Source organism: Natrix helvetica, assembly GCF_964273705.1.
Source record: "Natrix helvetica genome assembly, chromosome: 2".
NCBI classification, from domain to species: Eukaryota; Metazoa; Chordata; class Lepidosauria; order Squamata; family Natricidae; genus Natrix; species Natrix helvetica.
Genome location: NC_138552.1, coordinates 203,695,950 through 203,717,006, shown reverse-complemented (window position 1 = coordinate 203,717,006; position 21,057 = coordinate 203,695,950). Strand labels below are relative to the sequence as shown.

Here is a 21,057-nt window from a genome sequence, read left to right as displayed (position 1 = left end):
TTGGTGATTGGCCAGCATTCAGTGCCATAAAAAGCTACTGGGTGCAACATTCTTTTAAAACATAAAAGTGAATTACTTCATTATAATGAAAGGTGACAGACAAATTTGAAAAGGGGCTTTATTGTTGCTGTGAAAATAGAAATACATTACCCTGATTTTGTTGTTGTGGTAACAAACAAACTGTTTACATGTAAGTAAAAACACTGGTGGTTAGATATGTTTAAACCACACATTGTCATTATTTTTTACACTTCTGGTGTGTTAAATCAAAAGTATCTTTTCCAGTTAGCAACCAGAAGGAAATGGCCATCGTCCTTAACAAGAAGCAGTTCTTCCATTATGACAGCTTGAGTCCTTGAAGATTCTGTTTCATGTTAAGCAGCTCTTTCTCTTGCCTTGTCTTCTCTTGCTTGAAGGCCAACTTGTTTGCTTTCTTTTCTATCTTGCGTTCCTAACGGGGAAATAATTTACAATATTAATGTATTGCTTCATGAAAATGTTCTCAAAGCAATTAGCATTGCAGATACAATTTCAACAATATCTGTCTCAGAACTCTTGGCAAAAGAGGCCTACTGCACTGAAAGGATGCCTAATTTTTCAGATGTTAATAATTCCTTTCATATTTTTTAAATTAGGGCTCAGATCTTCATTTTTTTCATCATTTTCATCATCATTCTCACTGCAATAACAGTAAAACAAACAACCCCCCCCCCAGGATTCCCCCCATACACCCACCCCCCAGGAGCACTCTATAAGCCTCCCAAAGGCTATGCATGCCCTTTTTTTGACAGAAAATGGGCACATTTTCACAAAAAATGGGCCTTTTTTGCTGGTCCCCCCCCCCAGCACTCTACAAGCCTCCTAAAGGCTATGCATGCCCCTTTTTTGACAAAGGTCTACAGAGTGCAAACACTATATATATATATATATATAATCTACGGAACAAAATTATTTTTACTGCCTTAAGTAGAGGAAACCCAAATCCTCAATGGACAATGGTATTCCATAGTGTGAGATTTGCCATTGAGAAAGCATGCCTGCAGGTCCCTATACCTTCCACTTCGTAAGAGCCAAAATCCCTCTCAAAAAGAGCATACAAGATAGCCTGAATCTGACAGGGAAAGATGGTACTGTAAGTACACAAGTGGCAAGCCATGTAGACCTTTACTGATTAAAACCAGCCCCTTGCATTGGATTTGGAATTCAATTCAATTCCAAGGAAAGGGTCTGGGCCTCGTGGATTGGTGGGAGGCCTGTGCCCTGTCCCTCTCCCGCTACACCCAGTGTTCCTTTTCTTCAGTGTTCCAGTTAATGACTCTCACATTCGCTTAATAATTGCTTTGCTTGACGACTAAAATTCAGGGCCCAGTTGTGGTCGTAAGTGGAGGACTACCTGTAACCTAAAATGTTTTTTTTTCAAATCTCCTTTTCTCTCTGCCATTTAAGAAAAATAAGATTAATGTAGTCATTACCCTTTAATTTTACCTAACATCTGCCATAGCGCAACTTCTAATTAAGCTCATGTTATTTCTTCATTGGGATGGTTTTATACTTATCAAGTTCTACATGTGTATGAAGCCACAATCTCACTAAAGCTAAATTCAGTGCCTAAATGAGAACCCTAAATAATCTAGTTTGAGTTCCATCCTGTGGGAATAATATATAAGCTAAGCAACAGTCCAGTTATTTAATATGACATAACACTAATCCCTCTTGCTCCAGTCAATTACAGGTTAATAAAATTAATTAATTAAATACATTTATTTTTTAAAAAAATCAAATAAAACTTACTTTTCGTTCTTCTTTGATAGCTTGTTTCCTAGCTTTCCGATCCTCCTTACTCTCATCCTTAGAGCGTGGCTGGGTGGATATTCTTGGCAAATCAGAGTCATTAATCCTTTGCATTTGCTCAGTCTGTTTAGCTGTAGGTCCTCTCTGAGGGAAAACATCTAGTGGGATTCCTGTCTTCTTGGACACTTTAATTGATTTAAGCTATAAAAAATACATAGAACTAATGAATTTTTAAAGCAATGTGTTAACTGGATCAATGAAATGTGCAGAAGCCAAAATACTAAGACAGGTAATAAACTGAACAAAATGTTTAGGTGCCACTTGGAGGGGGGGGGGGGGGAGAAATGGTACCTATATTAATTCGTATGTGAATTCCTTATACATACAGTATATATTCATTCACTCATCCACTCCTGTTCAACACTTCAATAAATTACAAGCTGGATCCAAGCTTAATTCTTCCTTCCTCCCTCCCCCACCTCCCAATCTTAACTTTGTACGCATCTAGATTCTGGAGGTGAGTACTACTAGGAAAGAGCTAACTTTCCAAGAGAAGACCACAAACTCTACACTATTTCTACAGTATGTTATTCCTTTCCCCTACCGCCCCTTCCTCCCTCCACCCCCCCTCCCTCACACACACACTTATATGGCTGCTCAACTCACACAAAATAACTTTGGATGGTGTACAAAAATTGAATAAAGTGGGTAATAACAATCATAAAAGGGTAAAAAGGAATAATTAAAATAAGAATAGTATCAAAACATTTTAAAATATACAAAAATATAAATCACAATGGAGCCAACTAAAATTGATTCCAGTTCCCCTAAACCCCAAGGCCAAATGACATAACTAGGTCTTGAAAGACTTAGGAGTGAGCCTAACTTTGAGAGTGTGTTCTACAAGGAGAACGTCCTGGCAGAGAAGGCCTGCCTCCTGGGACTAATGCAAATCCCTGGCGGATGGAAATCATAACACATCTTCCCGGTTAGATCTAAAGGGAAGTCCATTTGTGATTGGATTTTTTTTTTTTTGCCAGTTCCTGGCATTTATTTCCAGTTTCCAGCAAAATTTTAGAGACAATGGATTTCCTTAACTGTCATAAAAAAGTTTGCAACTTTGAGTCCGATATCTCAGTATACTATTACAATGACTTGCAAACATAATTTTGGACTCAATTATGGTGGTAAGTCAAGGACTATCTATATTTGAAATTAAAAATCCTGTTAGTCAAATTTTGAATATATCTTTAAGAGTTCTTTGGATTCCATTTATTGTAATAATACGTTTTTAAAGTGTAAAGGAAACTTCCACTCACCTTTTTTGGCACCTCAATAAGTTTTGGATGATTATATAAGTTTGAATAAGTACCTTAAAGAGAAGACATAATATGAAAGGTTATCTTAGTAAGAAACCATTTTTCTCCTGAACATTTGATTTGAAATGTTATTAATACAAAACTTTAAACCTCAACATATCTATGAAGGTCTTTGAGGCTAATGAACGTGTGCGTTAAGTAGAAAAGTAAAAGCTGCTTAAAGAAAATAAGTAAAGTTGACTCTTAGCAAAAGCAGCATTATTCCTATTAAAATATTCATGATTCTGCATGATTAAAATATTCATAATTCTGCATAATTCCTTGGTACTCTCTGAGCTTGGTTGTTTTCTTGTAGACGTTTTAGTACCCAAACTAGGTAACTCTGCATATTGCTGTTGCTATTAAATGCTAGATTAATAAAGCCTTGTTTTATGGCTGACCTGATGGGGATTGTTGAGATGTGACTGGGTCTGGAAATTTCTCTTGGAAATTTGCCTCTGTGAGTTCTGGGTGAAGCAATTGTTATATGGGAGTCTCTGATGGCTTTCAAAGGAACAGCTCCACAAGTTACTAGATGTGAGATTCTGTTCATTAATTTGGGGGGGGGGGGTCTAAGGATCAGTTGAAATCCCTGCATCCTGCTGCCTAGCAACATCCCTGCCTGAGCTCCTTGATAGTGAAAATCCCTAGGCCTGGGGAATTTCAATCTGCATTCCTTGGGAATGGGCTCCAGGGTCCCTCAGGAGTTCATGGCCACCATGATAACCATGGGCCTATCCCAGGTCATCTAGGGCCAGTGGTCACACACTTGACTCATTGTTTTAGTATTACTGTGGCAGCAGTGGTATAGTGATCTGGAATTGGAAGACCTCTCTGTGGCTCTTGTCATGGCAACCTTGAGATTCTCTGGTATTGCCCTCTACTACAGGAAGGCTGGACCTTTTCAATCAGTTTGTCTATGGCAACTGATGGGCCCGGAAGGGTTCCAGAGGGAGCTGGGGGTTGTTCTTAAAGGTCTGTAGCATGCTTTGGTTCTGGCTGTCACTTGGAATAAGAGGCAAAGCAGATCATGGCCATGCAACTTCTCCTGGTACATGGATCCTGTCACTTTCCAAGTTTCAAGGAAGAGCTAAGGGAGACGAAACGGGTTAAGAGAGATCTGGAGTGTTTCTGGAGATCAGCAAGGAGTGAACATGACCTAACATGGGTGAAATTTTTAATGGTTTTTATACAGTATAGTCTTTATTACTATGTGTATGCCATTAAGAGTCACTATATGAAATGAGCAGCTAATACAAATATGAATACATAAATAAATACTCACTTAAAATGGATTCACAATCCCATTTTTCTTTTGGTTTTTCAATGATTAAGGTTACCATTTCTTCAATCTCATCTTCTTCCTCATTCAAGGGCAACTCTGCTTCTTTCTTGGTTTCAATATCATCAAGTTTCACACAACTTTTAAAGAAAAAGATACAGAAGACAAATAAATTAAATTAAAATCTTTTAAAATACTGTAATTTTTTAAAACCTGTCAGGTTTTCTTATTTAAATCAGTATTATTTAGATTAGCTATACCTGTCAGTTATGATCATAGTACTGAACTGACCCAATTTTATGACTTTTTTTAGTGGTGAGTTATTAAGTGAATATTGCAGTTATGAAGTAATTTTTGCCAGAAACCTGAAATAAATGCTGGGTTTTGGCAAAAAGATAGTAAATTGCGGTCATGAGAAATTGCAAATGACTATAAATGCACGCTGGTTGCTGAGCTCCTAAAATGCATTCATAGTTTAGAACCATGTCATAAGTATCTTTTAGAAAGGATATTGTAACTTAAGATTGGTTGCTAAACAACTGGTTAATAGACCTGTTAACACAGCAATCAATCCAGATATAGCCAAAGTCTTAACTGGGTTCCTTCCCCAAATGTACCACAGCCATATGAATTATTAAAGAAATATATTCATTTTATCACCAGATGTTTTACTGCACTCACTAGAGATCGATATAAAAAGAGACCAGTAATTAAAAAGATTCCCTAATCTTAGCATTAAAAGAAAAGATGAAGTTCATGCCATCTACAACAATCATTGCTCAATCTCTAGAGACAGAAGAAAGGCTTACCAGAAAACTACACTGCTGTTTGGGCATGAGGCAATACTCCCTAAAGTGAGACTATTTAAGGACTGAGTTAATTATGCTTTAAACCACTGGTTTGAATTTAGTAATATTACTGTTCTAGCTATAAACTGCTCACTGTTGAACAGGTAGGCAGGAATTTTCTAAGAAACATACTACCCAGTAAGAACACTTTACATACTCCTTTGCTTTCTCTCTGAAGTAGTCATTCAAAACTTCCTGTAATCGAGCACTGTCACTTTGGATGAAACCTTCTAATTCAGCATTATCCAGTGGTCCAATTTCATCATCATCAAATTGTTCGAAAAACTAAATGTGAAAAATAATATTCTATTTAAATCAATTCCATATGCTTTCAATAACAAACTTAAGTCATAACCCTCAAATACATTTTAAAACAAATTTGAAATGTATTTGAGGACAATAATTTTACATTTCTTCCCCTTTATATAACCAACACTTTCCATTGATGAAAAAAGCTCATGAAACAAAAGTTACTGTTATCCCTGTGATCGAGCTGTCTATCTTTCTAATTTATATAGCCAACTATCTTACAAACAGGTGATTCCAAATGGCATACAATAAAACTAAAACATTATCTAAAATCATAATCACTGGCAAACATTAAAGTGTTAGAAACTAATTTTTTTAGACGAAAAATAAGGCAAAAGTCAAGGTAAGTCATAACATTAGATGCAGTATTATAAAACTCCTTAAAATTCTTAAGGAAAAGCACATTAATAGAGAAATAGTTTTATATACAAGGGGTGTTAAGAGATCCAATTAAAATTAATATTTTCCAAGTATATGCCAATAATTACAACTGTTTTAAGTTTATTTCACCTTCTCAAATCTTTCATCCAAAAATGTCAGTTGTTCATTTCTTTTCATGACTGAAGAGGTCATGGAATACTCTGTGAAACGGCTCTTGGTCTCTTCTTCCATGAAGAGAAATTCTTTCATCTTCCCTTTAAAATCACCGTCATCTGACAAAGGACCCTCTGAATCATATTCTTCATCTTCTCCATCCTCTTCCTCCTCCACATCTTCCCATGCATCTTCATCTTCAGATAAGCTGGCAATAGCATATACATTAATTGGCTTCCTTAGATTTACACTTCATTTTATTAATATGCTGATTAATAGTTCAAGATTTTTCATGTACTACTGTACAGTATAACTAAGAATGAAATAGTAATCAATCAAGACTTGAAAAATATATAAGAGTGGAATAATTTTGATACACCCAGTATTAGGATTCCGTCCCCTGTAGAAAACTGAGTAAGTTAATAAAATAGTAGTATGTTTTTCATTCCATTACCAAGAGAGTTCCTTCTCCTGTTCTAGGCTTCCAGGTTTATTAGCTGTTAAGATGAAGTCATCTTCAAGCAGATTATCTGGATTGTCAAAATCAAAGTCATCATCTAGTGCTGCAATAATGTCGGGATCAAGATCCGGTCTAGGTCCTATTGTGAGATAAAAGACCATGTTAAAAAACCAGTTTTGACAGGATTAAGTCATTTCTCAGAACTGTCAGTTTCCCTGAACACAAACAGAAAAAAATAATTCACTACATCAATTCTTTAGACAATTACTTTCTCTTGTTACCCTCAGATCAAACCTGGTAATTTTTCAGAAATGTTTGAAGACTGAATTGAATGGAAGAGGGAACAGTGTTGTCTTCTTGCCTTGATGAAAATAATGTGTGTTGCCTCAGTGGCACAAGGTATCCATCAAGGCAAATAACAACGTATGAAACCCTTATAATTTCTCTTTTTACAGATTAAGATAGTAACAGAATTCCTCAATCACATGTACATCACAAATAATGCGAAGGACAGATTTTAAAAAATTTAAGGAAAAAGTTTCATTTTACACATCGAAATATAAGTGCACATAAAAAATGTAGTGTAAATGAAGTACCTGGAACAGGAGCAGCCTTGTTTAATAGTCCCACATCTTCTTCAAATTCTGATGCAAATACTGAGGAGGGGAGATTAATGGAGGGAACCTAAAGAACAAAGAAAACATAGCATTTTCTTCTAAATTGTTCAAGAGACCAGGTATCCTCACCTGAGTTTCTAGCATATACTTTTCATTTGATACAATGCACAAATCTGTACATGGCGCATGATAGCAATTTTTGGAATGCTGTCAATAAGTTTAACAGCACCACTAATGAATCAAAATGAGGTAGTTTTAGGGTCTATCATAAAAGAATTCAATGGGTGATTGAAAAAGTATGTGAAAAACATTGTTTAAAAATTTAAACTTTACATCTAAGAAGTACCACTAGCTTGATTTGAAGATACATAATGGTAATTATAGGAAATACCACCACAGCAGCCAAGAACATTTTTACTTACCGGAATATGTTGAATTTCATCTTCTACCTCCCCTTCTGTAGACACTACAATCCTGCCTTCATTTGGGAAGCTTGACGGAACAAGTTCAGAAGGTCCTGAAGCTTCTTTCAAATGTTGCAAGTAATTGTAATCATCATCAAAGAACACTCCATATTTCCGCTGTTCTTCTTTTCTTTTTTCATCATTTCTCTAAAGGCATTGAAGAAGGAAATTAATGAATTTATAATACAATACAATACAATAGCAGAGTTGGAAGGGACCTTGGAGGTCTTCTAGTCCAACCCCTGCCTAGGCAGGAAACCCTATACTGTTTCAGACAGATGGCTATCCAACATCTTCTTAAAGACTTCCAGTGTTGGGGCATTCACAACTTCTGGAGGCAAGCTGTTCCACTGATTAATTGTTCTAACTGTCAGGAAATTTCTCCTCAGTTCTAAGTTGCTTCTCTCCTTGATTAGTTTCCACCCATTGCTTCTAGTTCCACCCTCAGGTGCCTTGGAGAATAGTTTGACTCCCTCTTCTTTGTGGCAACCCCTGAGATATTGGAACACTGCTGTCATGTCTCCCCTAGTCCTTCTTTCTATTAAACTAGACATACCCAGTTCCTGCAACCCTTTCTCATATGCAGTCCCCTAATCATCTTTGTTGCTCTTCTCTGCACTCTTTCTAGAGTCTGCACATCTTTTCTACATCGTGGCGACCAAAACTGAATGTAGTATTCCAAGTGTGGCCTTACCAAGGCATTATAAAGTGGTATTAACACTTCACGTGATCTTGATTCTATCCCTCTGTTGATGCAGCCTAAACTGTGTTGGCTTTTTTGGCAGCTGCTGCACACTGCTGGCACATATTTAAATGGTTGTCCACTGGGACTCCAAGATCCCTTTCATAGTTAGTACTGTAATTTAGCTAATGTTGCTATCAAACCTAAGGGGGAAAAAAGCATGATGGTTCCAATTACTTTCTACGCATCTTCATAGCAATGTTGATTCTCAGAGATTTCAGAATTCCTCTACGAGGAAGAACATATGGAGAGCCTTGACATTTTTTTCAGCAGCATCAATTTCCCACAGCCAACTCAAGTGTCTCCTGAAAGCCCATCCATAGGCAGAATAGCCCTTCCCCATCCTTTCACCTAAAGTAAGCATTAGCCTGCTTTTTTTTCAGCTTTGTCGTTTCTTATTACCTTTAATGTAGGCAACAAAACTCTCTGGGGTGCACTATCATCCGCTGTCAAAGGGTCCTTCTGACTTCTGTGCACTACATGAAATGTTACAGCTTTTTTCTTTTCTATGAAAGGTTTCTTCCGCCTGTGGGGCTACAAAACAAGAGGCAGTTCTCTGAAAATGCAACGAAACTGATAAGGGTTTCACTACTTATCTAAGTAAATGGGTTATTCAAATTCCCCCCCCCCCCTTAGAATATAATTGTAAAAAAGAAACAACAATTTTTGTGCTCCCCAAGGGTCACATTACTCTGATCTGGGCAATCATATAGACCAAATAAATAAACAAACAAATCTGTTTAATCTTTATTTAGTTCACTGATGCATATTTAGAATTATTTTAGCTTTTTAAAATGCGTTAAATGTAACCAGAATAGATTGATTTGAACTTTGTTGGGATGGTTTGTCTGCTTCCAGGTTTGTCCAGAATACTGTAATTTGCAGTGCTCCGGACATCTCCTGGCAGATACGTTTGGATCATCCTATTGCAGAGAATTTCCACACTGAATGTTTTTCCCTTTGATACGTTTTATGCTTATCTCTTTCAGGAGATCTAGATGATTCCCATGATTTTATATACTGCATACTATCGAAATATCTCCTCAGTACAGAATAAAAAAGCATAAAACCAAATCAAAGCCACAAATAGCAAAAATGACAAAGTAAAAATAAAAGGCCCTTTCCCTAAAAGATTTGTTTTAAGGCCTTCCTAAAATGCAAACAATGACGTTAGATTCCACAGTTCTAGTAAACTTGGTAGATACAGAGAAGACTGAACTTCAGGTTGGCAAGAGATAAGCTTCATAGCAGGTAAATAATCTCAAATAATCTCAGTATATTGGGGAGGGGAAACAATGGAAATGATAAAGGAGGCATTTGCTCAGTTAATCTTAACACAAACCATTTAGATTTTAAAAGTAAGTAATTTATATGTCATCAGGAAACAAATCAGTAACCAACACAATGCCTCCAGCATAAGAATTTGACTCCATCCTAACAGCATCTAAGAAAGTAAGGTGCAAATACTTCTAAGTGTCACAGTTATATCAATCTTCATGAAAGAAGACAGGAGAGGATAGTCATGATTACTTTTTCTTGGTCAAGTCCCATATCATGTGCAATTTGCAGCTACCTTTAAACCAGGTAGTACCTCACACAGATCTCCAAGTGGTGACATATTGTCAAAGCTACACATATTTTAATGGCTTCACATAATTTCAAAAAAACGTACCTATTCACAGGAAATTATATCCTACAAACCTAAAAACAGTTAAGATTTTCAGTGTTGCTATGTGAGGTCATAAAATATGTGTAGCATCCAGATTCTGTCACCTCTTGGATTTCCGTGGGAAGCTTCCTGCTGACAAAATCCTAATTGATCTGGTCATATTAGCCATTATTTCATTATTATAAGTTTTCAAAAAAATGTGTTATTTTTATAGTTATAATGTACACTGAAGGTGGCATTTAATTTCATTGTACAATGTGCAATGACACTAAACTAAACTACAAGCTGTTCTTCATTCCATGCCATTTTCATTAACTGTCATTCAGAACAGCTGCATATTTCAATTAATTGCGCTTCTAAGGCAGCCTCAGAGTCAATGCCTGCATGGCATTACAGGGCATCATGTGCCGGTGCCTGAACGTGCTGGTGCCTCTATTTGGATTTCCCCATCCCGAAATGTCCCCCCCCCCCCCGAAAGTTACAAGTTCATAAATGCTCTGCCACTTGTGAGATAGTCAGATTAACAGAATTGGTAGGGACTTTGTAGGTCATCTAGTCCGACACCCCCCCCCCCCCCGCCCAGGCAGGAGACCCTACACCATTTCCCAGATTATCCATCTTGCACCATAAAAGGGGGGCGGGGACTGACAACCGCAGCCCAAGACTGTCAGCCTGCTCAAGCCTGAACTTCATGCACCGCTCACCATTGTGAGAGTCTCTGACACTAATGGCCGTCAAGTGCCGATTGAGCCACGGAATTCGCGAGCCGAGTTCCCAAACTGAGTTCTCCACACCGAACGAGCTTTGCTGCTTTCTGTTTTTCCGCTTCCGGAAAGGGATCGGCTTCCGAAGTTGTCGCTCTTAGTTTCCGTTAGGTCTCAGCCATCTTGGAATATACCAATTGTTGTTGAAAAGGTGGCAAGCAAATAAATCGGCTGGCTACAATATCCAGCAGCTTTAGAAATATCGTCAACAGAAGAATGCAGTATGCAGGTTTTCTTTCCATGCAATAATAACGTGCTCATGTCGGGAATGATCCCAACAAAATCATAAGCCTCAACAATGCGCTCTTCCTTTTCCAGCGGAAGTAGTGGTAGAAAAGAGCAACTGCTTAGTAAGGGCTAGAGCGGCATAATTGATATCACAGTGATGTCTCTTTATAGAAAAAGAAACCCCTTTGGTATACCGGAAGTGCCCATAAAAGTGAGCGGCACCGTTTCTTTCACGTGATCTTTGGTGGATTACAGCTTGTCTGCTCCGAGTGATGTTTGTCATCGCTGTCTATTCGGCCTGCTCTGAGTGATGTTCGTCACTATGTGAAAGAGTACTAACGCACTATAAATCTTAGAGTTTGTAATACTGAATTACAGAATAACAGAGTTGCAAGGGACCTCTGGAGGTCTTCTAGTCCAACCCCCTGCTCAAGCAGGAGACACTGTATCAATTGGAACAAATCCCAAAGGTGCTTTTTTCAAGAGGCAACTGGACTTTCTGGCTTTTCTTCGAAGACCTTTCGCTTCTCATCCAAGAAGCTTCTTCTCATTGAAGAAGCTTCTTGAATGGAAGCGAAACGTCTTCAAAGAAAAAAACAAAGTTCAGTTGCCTCTTGTAAAAAAGCACCTTTGGGACAACTATGACCTGGATGACAGAGAATCTCCATAGACAATCCGAACGAATGGCTGTCTAGTCTCTTCTTTTAAAACCTCCAGTGATGGAGCACCCACTACTTCTGAAGCCAAGCCATTCCTAATTGTTCCGACAGGAAATTTCTACTTAATTCTAGGTTTGGATCTCTCTTTGTAAAGCTTCCCCATCTCTTTCTTTTGTCCTACCCTCAGGTGCTTTGGAGGATAGGTCAAAAGCCTCAAATATTGGAAGATTGCAATTATGTCACGCTGAGCCCTCTTTCTAAGAGTAGTCATACCTAGTTTCTGCTACTCTTCAAACTATGCTTTAGCCTCCAGAGAACGAGCCAGACGTCAGGACGACACGACGTGTGGTCTCGATAGTCCGAGACCGCCGTTGATTCTTTTACCAGCTGCACGGTCCATAGGGACCTAAACCGTCCCGGAGAGACGGTGACAAGGAGACAAATCCTTGCTGGTCTCAGGGACACTGCAAAGTCCCTGATTGACCCAAGGGAAGTTCTCCAAGCCGGCGGTAAACAGACAGCCTCCAGGCTGACAAAGTCGGATACGGCTCCGGAAAGAAGGCAGTGAAAGTGAGTCCAGCTGGTGAGATTTTTTTTTCTTTGAGAATTAATCCCCAAAGAAATCTTTTTTAAAAGATAAATTAATCCTTTAAGCAAAAGAACAAAGCGGTGAAATTTATCTTTATTGGACTGCCTTAGAAAGGTTTTTTTCTTCCTCTTCTATGTAACAGCGTTTTGTGTATTGAAGTGATTGGAATGCTTCCCGTTTCTCCTCTTAAGTGAATGAATTGATTTTTTTCTCCTAATCTGTGCTACCTTTATTTTTTGGCTGATCTAAAACTTCTTTTACTTTAATAATCCTTCCTCTTATTGTTTATTAAATTTTATTAAAGACACTTAGAGATTTTTGTTTTCCTTAAGCTTGATACGAATAAGAGAAAGTTGAATCTGCCATTCGGAAGCCAGAACTGGGTTTTTTTCTCTTTTTGAAACAAAGTATCCTTTGCTCTATTTTCCCTGAATTTGTTGACATTGCTAACTAGAGGGTTTGCAGCTTGTCTGTAGAGACTGATAAGGGATGAAGGACACGGACTGTTTTCTTGTAGGTGTCCTTGTGGAATATTTTGGACAAGGGAAGGGAAAGAAAATAAAAGATAGAACCTTCATTTTTTTTTTTGAAAAAATTAAAAGGATCTTATGTTTAAGCAAATTTAAAACAAAAATATTTTTATACAGAAAAGAGACATTGAAGGCGAGATTGGCAGTGGATTTTAAACTTTTTCTTTTCTTCTGGGAAATATGCATTCATACACAGATGAAGAAACCCTAAGTTACCAGGATTTCTTGGATGGAATTCTAAAGATATTGGAAGGATTTGAGAGGTTTGATAAGAAGTTAGATTATTGTCTGGCTCAATAAAAGATGAAGGGACTGGAGCCTCAAAAATTAAAGAAGGGAGTGAAGATAAAGAAGATAAAAATAAGATAACAGATGAACCTAATAATGGACCACCTATAAGTGAAAGTGGAAAGGAGGGAACATGGAAAAGTGAATCTGATTATTATTATATACCTGATGCTCTGGAGCTCTACCCCCCCTGTCAAGATATGGATTTGATGATGGAATTAAGAAGAGAAACAGCTTTAGAAAGACATTGGATAATCAAAGACATGTTAATTTTAATACCAGTTCAAGGGCAACAAGACTATATGAGAGATCTTTCAAGCAAAAAAGTGCGGAGAGAAGTTATTAAAAACTTTATAAAGAAGTTTATAAGAGAATTGACACAACTGGCTAAAGAGATAAGACACAGGCTGATGATGAAGGTTGATAACTCAAAACTTAGTTAACCGTTGGTGATTAATAAGTAGGATTTCTTAGACACTTTTAGAATGTTTTCTTTAAAATGTTTTTTTTGTTAATTAATAATCCATAATAATAATAATAATGATGATGATGATGATGATGAAGTAAAAATCTCAATTAGTAAAAATAATTTGGATATAAACTGTAAATTGCGACCTGGGGAAAAGATTTATCATTTTCACTAATATATTTTTGTTTAGATTTTATTATAAAGAGGTCATTTTTCTTGGGCACATATAAACTTTACTAACAAACTTTTGTTTAGACTTTATTATAAAGATGTAATTTTTCTTTGGTGGGAGGGGAGGAGATGTGATATAAATGACAAAAAAAATATTGTTATTCTGTTTTTTTTTCTTTAGATAACTATAATAACAATAAGAAAATGTTAACGGATAATGTTTAATGATTTTTATATGTCTTGGCATTGGTAAAAATGATTAGATATAAGCCTTAGATAGTGAGTTGGGAAAAAAAAGGGAATATGCTATAAAAGGGTGATTATTGGAGGTTTATAGGAATAGCTAATGAATGCCAGTAGGTGGTTGTGTCTTCAAGTGCAAATGATTCTAGATAAAAGCATATTTAAATAATTATAGCTAAATGAGAATGATGGTACATTGATGGTAAAATACATAAAGATCTTCGATTTTAAAATGTAAATTAAAAATATGAAGGATGTACAGTAAGGCACGAAATTTATTTGTAACCAATCGACATGCTTTCTACAAGATGTAATGAAGAATGTTTTTTTGTTTTTGTTTAATTAAAACAATAAAAAAATTTCTAATAAAAAAACCTATGCTTTAGCCTCCTGTCCTCTATATTTATTTTCTCTGTACTCAGTTTCTGAGTTTCAACATATTTTTTTTGTATTGTGGCAACCAAAACTGGATGTAGTATTCCCAATGTGGCCTTACCAGTGCAGCATAAAGTGATAGCAACACTTCACTTGATCCTGATCCTATCCCTGGGGTGGGGGTGGGGGGGCTGCAGTCTAGGACTTCATTGGCTTTTTTAGGCAGCTGCATCACACTGCTGAATTACATGATTGTTCACTAGTTCTCCTAGGTCGCTCTGAGTTACCAGTGTCGCCTATCCTATACCTGTGCATTTGGCTTTTCTTGCCTAAGTATAAGATCTTTTTCTTCTCATCACTGAATTATATTTTGATGGCTAGGGCCCAACGTTCAAGTTGTCAAGATCCTTCTAGGTCTTGAGCTTATCTTCTGAAATGTTGGATATTTCCTCCAGATTGGTGTTGTCTGCAGATTTGATGAGTTTCCTTTTTATCCCTTAATTTAAATCATTTATGAAGATGTTGAAAACTTACTGGGACTAAGACAGAGCCTTTGTGGTATTCCACTGTACTTTCTCTCCACATAGATGTAATTCCAATGAGGACCACACATTGAATGTGGTTGGTCAGCCAGCTATGAATCCACCAGGTGGTGATGCTGTCTATTCCATATTTTTCTATCTTACCAAGAAATAAACTGTGGTCCACCTTGTCAAATGCCTCACTGAAGTCAAATATATACTATGTCCACAAATTTTACTTTGTCAAAGAATGCAAAAAGTTTGTGTGGCATGATCTGTTTTTTGTGTTTTACTGTAAAGTGATCTTTACTATTTATTTAGTTTATTTAGTAAACTTACATATCACACATCTTGCCTAGAGGTGACTTACATGGTAGATATATGGCCTATGTGTAAAGAATTTCTAAAGTTAAAAGTAACTTTAAAAAGTTAAGCTATGAGTTTGAATATTTACAGTAGTTCCTTTCTTTATAATATTAATATCAAACTAGATTCCTTATATATATTCCTGCTTTTAGACCAGACAGGATCTCAGACTGTATCTGCCTTCAAACATTACAATGTGAAACGATGAAATAAAAGCAATCAAAAAAGAAAGAGGGAAGGCACTAATTCTTAACTGTTTATCTGTTTAATATTCTAAGTTAAAATATACAGCTGCATCTGTCGATGGTGCGGTATACCTATATTTTTGTAACTTGTAAAAAAAAAGGAAAATGGATAACTCTTTATTTGATTCCAATACACTATATGTACTTCTGGATTGAACTGTAGAGTCCTTGGTACCTCTGATCTTGGAAAAAGGAACAACTAGAAAGGACACATTAATACTATCAACAGAATCTTCAACATAGTTGGCTAATAAAATATCTGCAAGCAAATATCCAAACTCAGAGAGCATGAAGGAATCTTTTCATTTTGAGTTTGACTCCTAGAACTATTAAAGGTACCATATCTGAAACCATCTATAAAATCTGCAAATATTTGGATAATCACTAGAGGACACCAGAAAGGCAAAAAAGATCTATAGTACAAGTGGTTATCTGCATTTTTCTGCCCAAATAAAGTAGCCTTATTCCATGGTTTTCTTGGCAACAGTGGAGGAAAAAAAATGTTCTTCAAGTTCGTTTTACTTCTAACCTAGAGCCTTGAAATTATCTAGAAGTTTTCATCCACATAATAATCTATCCTGATCCTGCTTAACTTCCACAGTCAAAAGAAAATATGTCACATTGACCATCCTCAAAACTATCACAGATCATCTGGAAGCATCTCCCCTAATTATTTTATTTTAATCTACTTAAGCCTAGTTCGAATCTTCAGTTTTTTGTTACAAATAGTCCTGTTGTGTTAAATCAATCACATTTAGGTTGGTTTTAAAAAAAATGTAGAACATAATGCTGTATACATTTATATGGGCATATGGCTAGGTTCTTGGTAAACTCAGTAGGCCTTATTTCTAAGTTCGCACATATATTCTGATAAAAAATTTAATTTCTCAATTAAAAGAAAGGAATAAAAGTTCTGACGTTAAAAAAATCATGACAGAGATCATTTATTGCTGAAAAAAATACATATCTTTTATCATTAGGAACTAAAGAAAACACATGGACAAAAATAAATGGTAGTATGTACAGACTTCAAAAAGGATAAATAATACACATATATTGTAATACTGCAGTACACGCCCTTGTGTATTTCAGGTCCTTAAGCTTTACTGTGTACATTAAAAGGATAAATAAGTGCTAATATAAGACAATTTTAGTGTAAACAATGTCACTGGCTTATAATAAGCCACCATATTTAGGACCAACATAATAAAGCACTCCACCTTTTACTGTTATACTAATTGGATATTCATAGATACAGTTACAAGATAATATAAAAGTAGACCAACCATTTGCTCCACATAACCACACACAACAAAGGCTGTAAGTTTAAAGCCCCTTTTGGTAGTTTTCTTATGGTCCTAAAGCAGGATTTAATAGATGTCTACAGCAGCAAGTCCCTTTCCCATTAAAGCGTGCCATCAGCTTTCTAAGGCAAAGGACAAAACCTGAATCATTCCAAATGCTGATAAACTGCAACACTGAATACTTTTAGTCAACATAATTCAAATTCTAGGTCAATAAGAGTTGGGTGTGTGTGTGTGTGTTCCTTGACTCTGATGAGGGATCTTTCTGTCATATAATAGTATTCTGCTCTGCTTCCTTAGCATGGAGATGTTCAGTGCAACATATTCTTTGGGGAACAGAAGAACTATTCTTTTTGGAGATCCCTATTATTCCTCTTCTCCTCGGTGGAAGGGTAGATTGAACAAAAATAAATGTGGGCAAGGCTCCCATTCCCCAGACTGACTGGTGTGATGTCAAATAAGCAAAAGAAAGAAAAACAAAGCACCGTTATGGTAGGAATCCATCCATGTGCAGGTGGTGTGCTCAAGCAGGGAAGACTTGTGTCTGTAAGAGTTTTATTTGCAAGTGCAGTAAAACTTCAAACTAATTGGATATGGTTCAGATTCAACAAAAATCCACTTACTGTTGTACGTATATATACTGACATTTTTACTTGTGCATAAACTCCCATGTGCCTTTGAACAGCCATTTCAGTGTGAAGGACACCTTCTTCTATCCCATTAGTTTGTTACAATGAAGATTTACTGTAGTCCCAAACATAGCAATGTAATGCCAATTTATTCTATGTGATTTGCTAGTCCCCTTCCCCTCCCCGAAAACTCCTGTCATGACATTTCCTATTCTAATAGAAATAAGTCCTGATGTCAATATAAATCATCCTTTTAATCTTGCATTGTTCTTACTGATTTAAGGACCAAATAAATATAGCTCAACTATCAAAATGGGGGGGGGGGGAAGGTCCATGTATATTTCATCTTTGTTGACTTTTGAGTTTGGCTTGAAAATCTGATTATCACTATTGTCTGATCAAGCAAGATTCTTATCAATTCTTTTCACAGCAATCTGATTGCCTCCCATTTTTTCTTTTCTAAACATATTTTTCAATTGATTCATGATTACAGAGAACCCTTGGTCCTTCTGTTAAATTTATCAGATTAAAAAAAAGGAATTTGTGTTGCAGTCCTAAATAATAAACATACACTTAGCAGTTTTAATGTTGTACAACTCATAATCTAGTTGTACTCAAAATTGCAACCCCAATGGACATTTTAGAAGTCATAACCATACAATCATAAACATAACTGAATTGTACTAATTACTTCCAAATTCACATATTACATCAAATTCCTCTATTATTTATGAGAAGTAAAGTTGGCAATTCTCCAAAAAAGACATTCTGGAAGACAGAAAGAGAATTGTTCACATTCCTGGTTTTTCATGTTGCTGTAGTAATCCAGTCTCTTAATACAGTATAAACTTACTTCCATGAAGGGAAAAAAATGTATTCTAAGTTTATCAGTTGGCCCACAAATAATAGTTCAGCTATATCTATTCCCATTCTATTTGAAAATGGATTGTGCTTCCTTCCTATGAATAGTCATTTTCTGTTCACTCCAGTTAACTGTTGATAAGGAAAGAACAGTAAGATTTTCTATTCAAAACGAAATAGTAAACATTCATATTACATGGCAATTTTTATATTCTTTTCTGTATCTCTTCTAGTTGTCTCTCTTTGTTAAATATGAGAACCCACAACATAGAGTAACCTCAGGTTTTAAGGTGCTGCAGACATTTCAGTTGTGATGTACTCTGGGCTTCGAGATGGAGGACTTTCCTCAGGAAAGATAGTTGTGCTCAACAGCAGAGTATTTTCAACACTTAAGGACGATGAAACCTGAAGGTGAAAAATAAAATGTTTTGATTTTTCCCCCTCATCATCCTCAAGGTAAAAGATCGATCAGAACAATTGTAAAGTTCAAATATTCAAATTCTAAATATTAAAACATCCTCACAATACCCATATACCATCCATACCACTTTCTTTCTTAAATTGATTGAATCCATATTTCAAAAACATATTCAAGTCCGACTAACACTGCTGCTAAATTTTTAAGTATTAATGAATACATTTATTTACTTCTTGGCTCATTGTGTGCTATGCTATCAGGAATAATATTTTAACAATCCCACATATTAAAATGAGTTATCTTGAAAGGTTTAGAAAGACAAAATGCTTCCAAACTAGAAATGAACTGAGATCCCATGACAAAAAAAAAATTGATGGGAGACCTTTTGTTTAGAATGTTTCACGGAAGATTAGTATGAGTGCAGAGAAGAGCAACAAAGATGATTAGGGACTGGAAGCTAAAACATATGAAGAACGGTTTCAGGAACTGGGTATGTCTAGTTTAATGAAAAGAAGGACTAGGGGAGACATGATAGCAGTGTTCCAATATCTCAGGGGTTGCTACAAAGAAGAGGGATTCAAGCTATTTTCTAAAGCACCTGAGGGTAGTACCAGAAGCAATAGGTAGAAACTAATCAAGGAGAGAAGCAACTTAGAACTGAGGAGAAATTTCCTGACAGAACAATTAATCAATGGAACAACTTGCCTCCAGAAGTTGTGAATGCTCCAACACAAAGTTTTTAAAAAGATGTTGGATAACCATTTGTCTGAAGTGGTGTAGGGTTTCCGCCTAAACAGGGGGTTGGATTAGAAGGTCTCTTCCAACTCTGTTATTCTATTCTAAATGTCCGAAAAGTATTTGAAAGTTCTTTCCCAGCACACTCTCTTCCCTAGCACAATTATGCCAGTCTACCAATTAACCAAATGATGGATCACAAGAGTATAAATCCACTAAAAAAGAAAGTAGAAGAGAACAGTCATTTCTGTGATAGGAAGAACAGTAGTGTGAATGTAAGGGGATAGGTGATGAATTTGTGGGAAAAAGTGACAGGCTCCGACAGTGGATTATAGAATGAGGATTGCATTATTTTAGCATTATCTTGCTAAGATGCTGAATTCATAAGAATAAAATGGGTAACTTTTTGCTGTAACTAAACATTTCTGAAAAGTTCTGTTTCTCCCTAATCCAAATAAAGACTTGACCTTAGGAAGGGGTAGTAGAGCTTGTCTATTAATCAATCTATTGAGATGCAGAAAATAAACTATTTCAAATTTAAGAAGCAATCTATCATAAATTAGTGAGTTTTTATTGATTCTTATCTTCAATAAATGGTAAACTAATAATCCAATGTTTTTTCCTTAATTTACGGAGAAAAGTTCTCTCTTCAGCTCAATAAACATTAAATGATCTGAAGAGGTCAGCAGCAACTTGTTTTAAAAGAGTTTGCTATCTGTACATGAATGGTTTCTTACCTTGTAAACTGTCTACTTTCTTCATGTACTTCCATTTCTGTGCTTTTGAATTCATTCAATTCTTTCCGTATTGCTGCCTGATGAAAGAAAACATGAATGTAATCTCAGATTGTCTTAAATGGAAATACGTAAGTACTTACAATGCAACAAAGTGGTCAATCACAAAAACGTGGCAAAATACATTTTGTGAGCCAAATTTCATAATCCCCAACCATTGGCTAAATTTCTAAGGGTTTATGGGAGTTAGTCAAAAGCTCTGCAGGATAATAGTTTATGTCCCCTTTTAATATGTCCTCTTTTTAGCTAACTTGCTTTTTCTCTTCTTATATCATGAAGTTTTATTTCTTCAATTTATATTTGTGATTCTATATTTACTTTATATTGAATATTTTACTATGTGAAATTGGACAGTGTAGTGTTTCAAGCTTAATTAAAAAGCAACACTCAAACTTACCCATAAAGTATATTAAGAGAAACCTACTACTCAAAATAGAGAGAGGTCCCCAAAGTTACTCTGAGTTTCAAATCTATCAAACCATTGCTGAGGAATAATTCAGAGTTATTTCATATATCATTCTGGTAGAATTTCCTCTACAATTAACATAGGCCTAAAATATCTGTCTACCTCGCTCAAAAAAACCCACCACCCTGTTCCTAGAACTTCAGCATCTTCTACTCTAGAGAGAGATATAAAACACAAGACTGGAAACAATAAAAAATCACACAAGATATATGGAAGCATAATGTTATTGGCATAAACCCAACAAGTGGTGGTTAAATTAGTTAGAGATACTGGAGGTCATAAGGGTGAGCAATTGCCAGGTGCCTGAATTTTCATCATGTTACTGTGG

At 36.1% G+C, this 21,057-nt stretch overlaps 2 protein-coding genes across 8 annotated transcripts in view; both read right to left on the bottom strand.

Moving 5' to 3' along the window:
- Positions 1-101: 101 nt before the first annotated feature.
- On the bottom strand, positions 102-11,139 carry LTV1 (LTV1 ribosome biogenesis factor). The gene is made up of 11 exons (XM_081941380.1): positions 10,779-11,139; positions 8,808-8,939; positions 7,622-7,810; positions 7,179-7,266; positions 6,577-6,721; positions 6,099-6,330; positions 5,437-5,564; positions 4,435-4,571; positions 3,111-3,163; positions 1,792-1,992; positions 102-451 (listed from the first exon to the last, which is right to left on the bottom strand). The coding sequence occupies exons 1-11, from the start codon at positions 10,779-10,781 to the stop codon at positions 338-340; spliced, it is 1,422 nt and encodes a 473-aa protein (XP_081797506.1). The 5' UTR covers positions 10,782-11,139; the 3' UTR covers positions 102-337.
- Positions 11,140-16,450: 5,311 nt separating this feature from the next.
- The window catches only part of PHACTR2 (phosphatase and actin regulator 2), a 121,499-nt gene continuing 116,892 nt past the window's right edge, over positions 16,451-21,057 (bottom strand). For all 7 annotated transcript variants that reach the window (XM_081942695.1, XM_081942696.1, XM_081942697.1 and 4 more), the window contains 2 exons: positions 20,207-20,283; positions 16,451-18,721 (listed from right to left, as the gene is read on the bottom strand). In XM_081942695.1, the coding sequence (XP_081798821.1) occupies positions 18,706-18,721; positions 20,207-20,283 (93 nt within the window). In that variant the 3' untranslated portion in view covers positions 16,451-18,705. The remainder of the gene's footprint in view (positions 18,722-20,206; positions 20,284-21,057) is intronic.

What these genes read in the sequence shown, in the direction of transcription:
- LTV1 (XM_081941380.1), bottom strand. An exon ending in ATGAAATTCAACATATTCCG is followed by an intron (nt 7,267 to 7,621) that starts GTAAGTAAAAAT and finishes TTTGTTCTTTAG; the next exon opens with GTTCCCTCCATTAATCTCCC. An exon ending in CAAGGCTGCTCCTGTTCCAG is followed by an intron (nt 6,722 to 7,178) that starts GTACTTCATTTA and finishes ATCTCACAATAG; the next exon opens with GACCTAGACCGGATCTTGAT.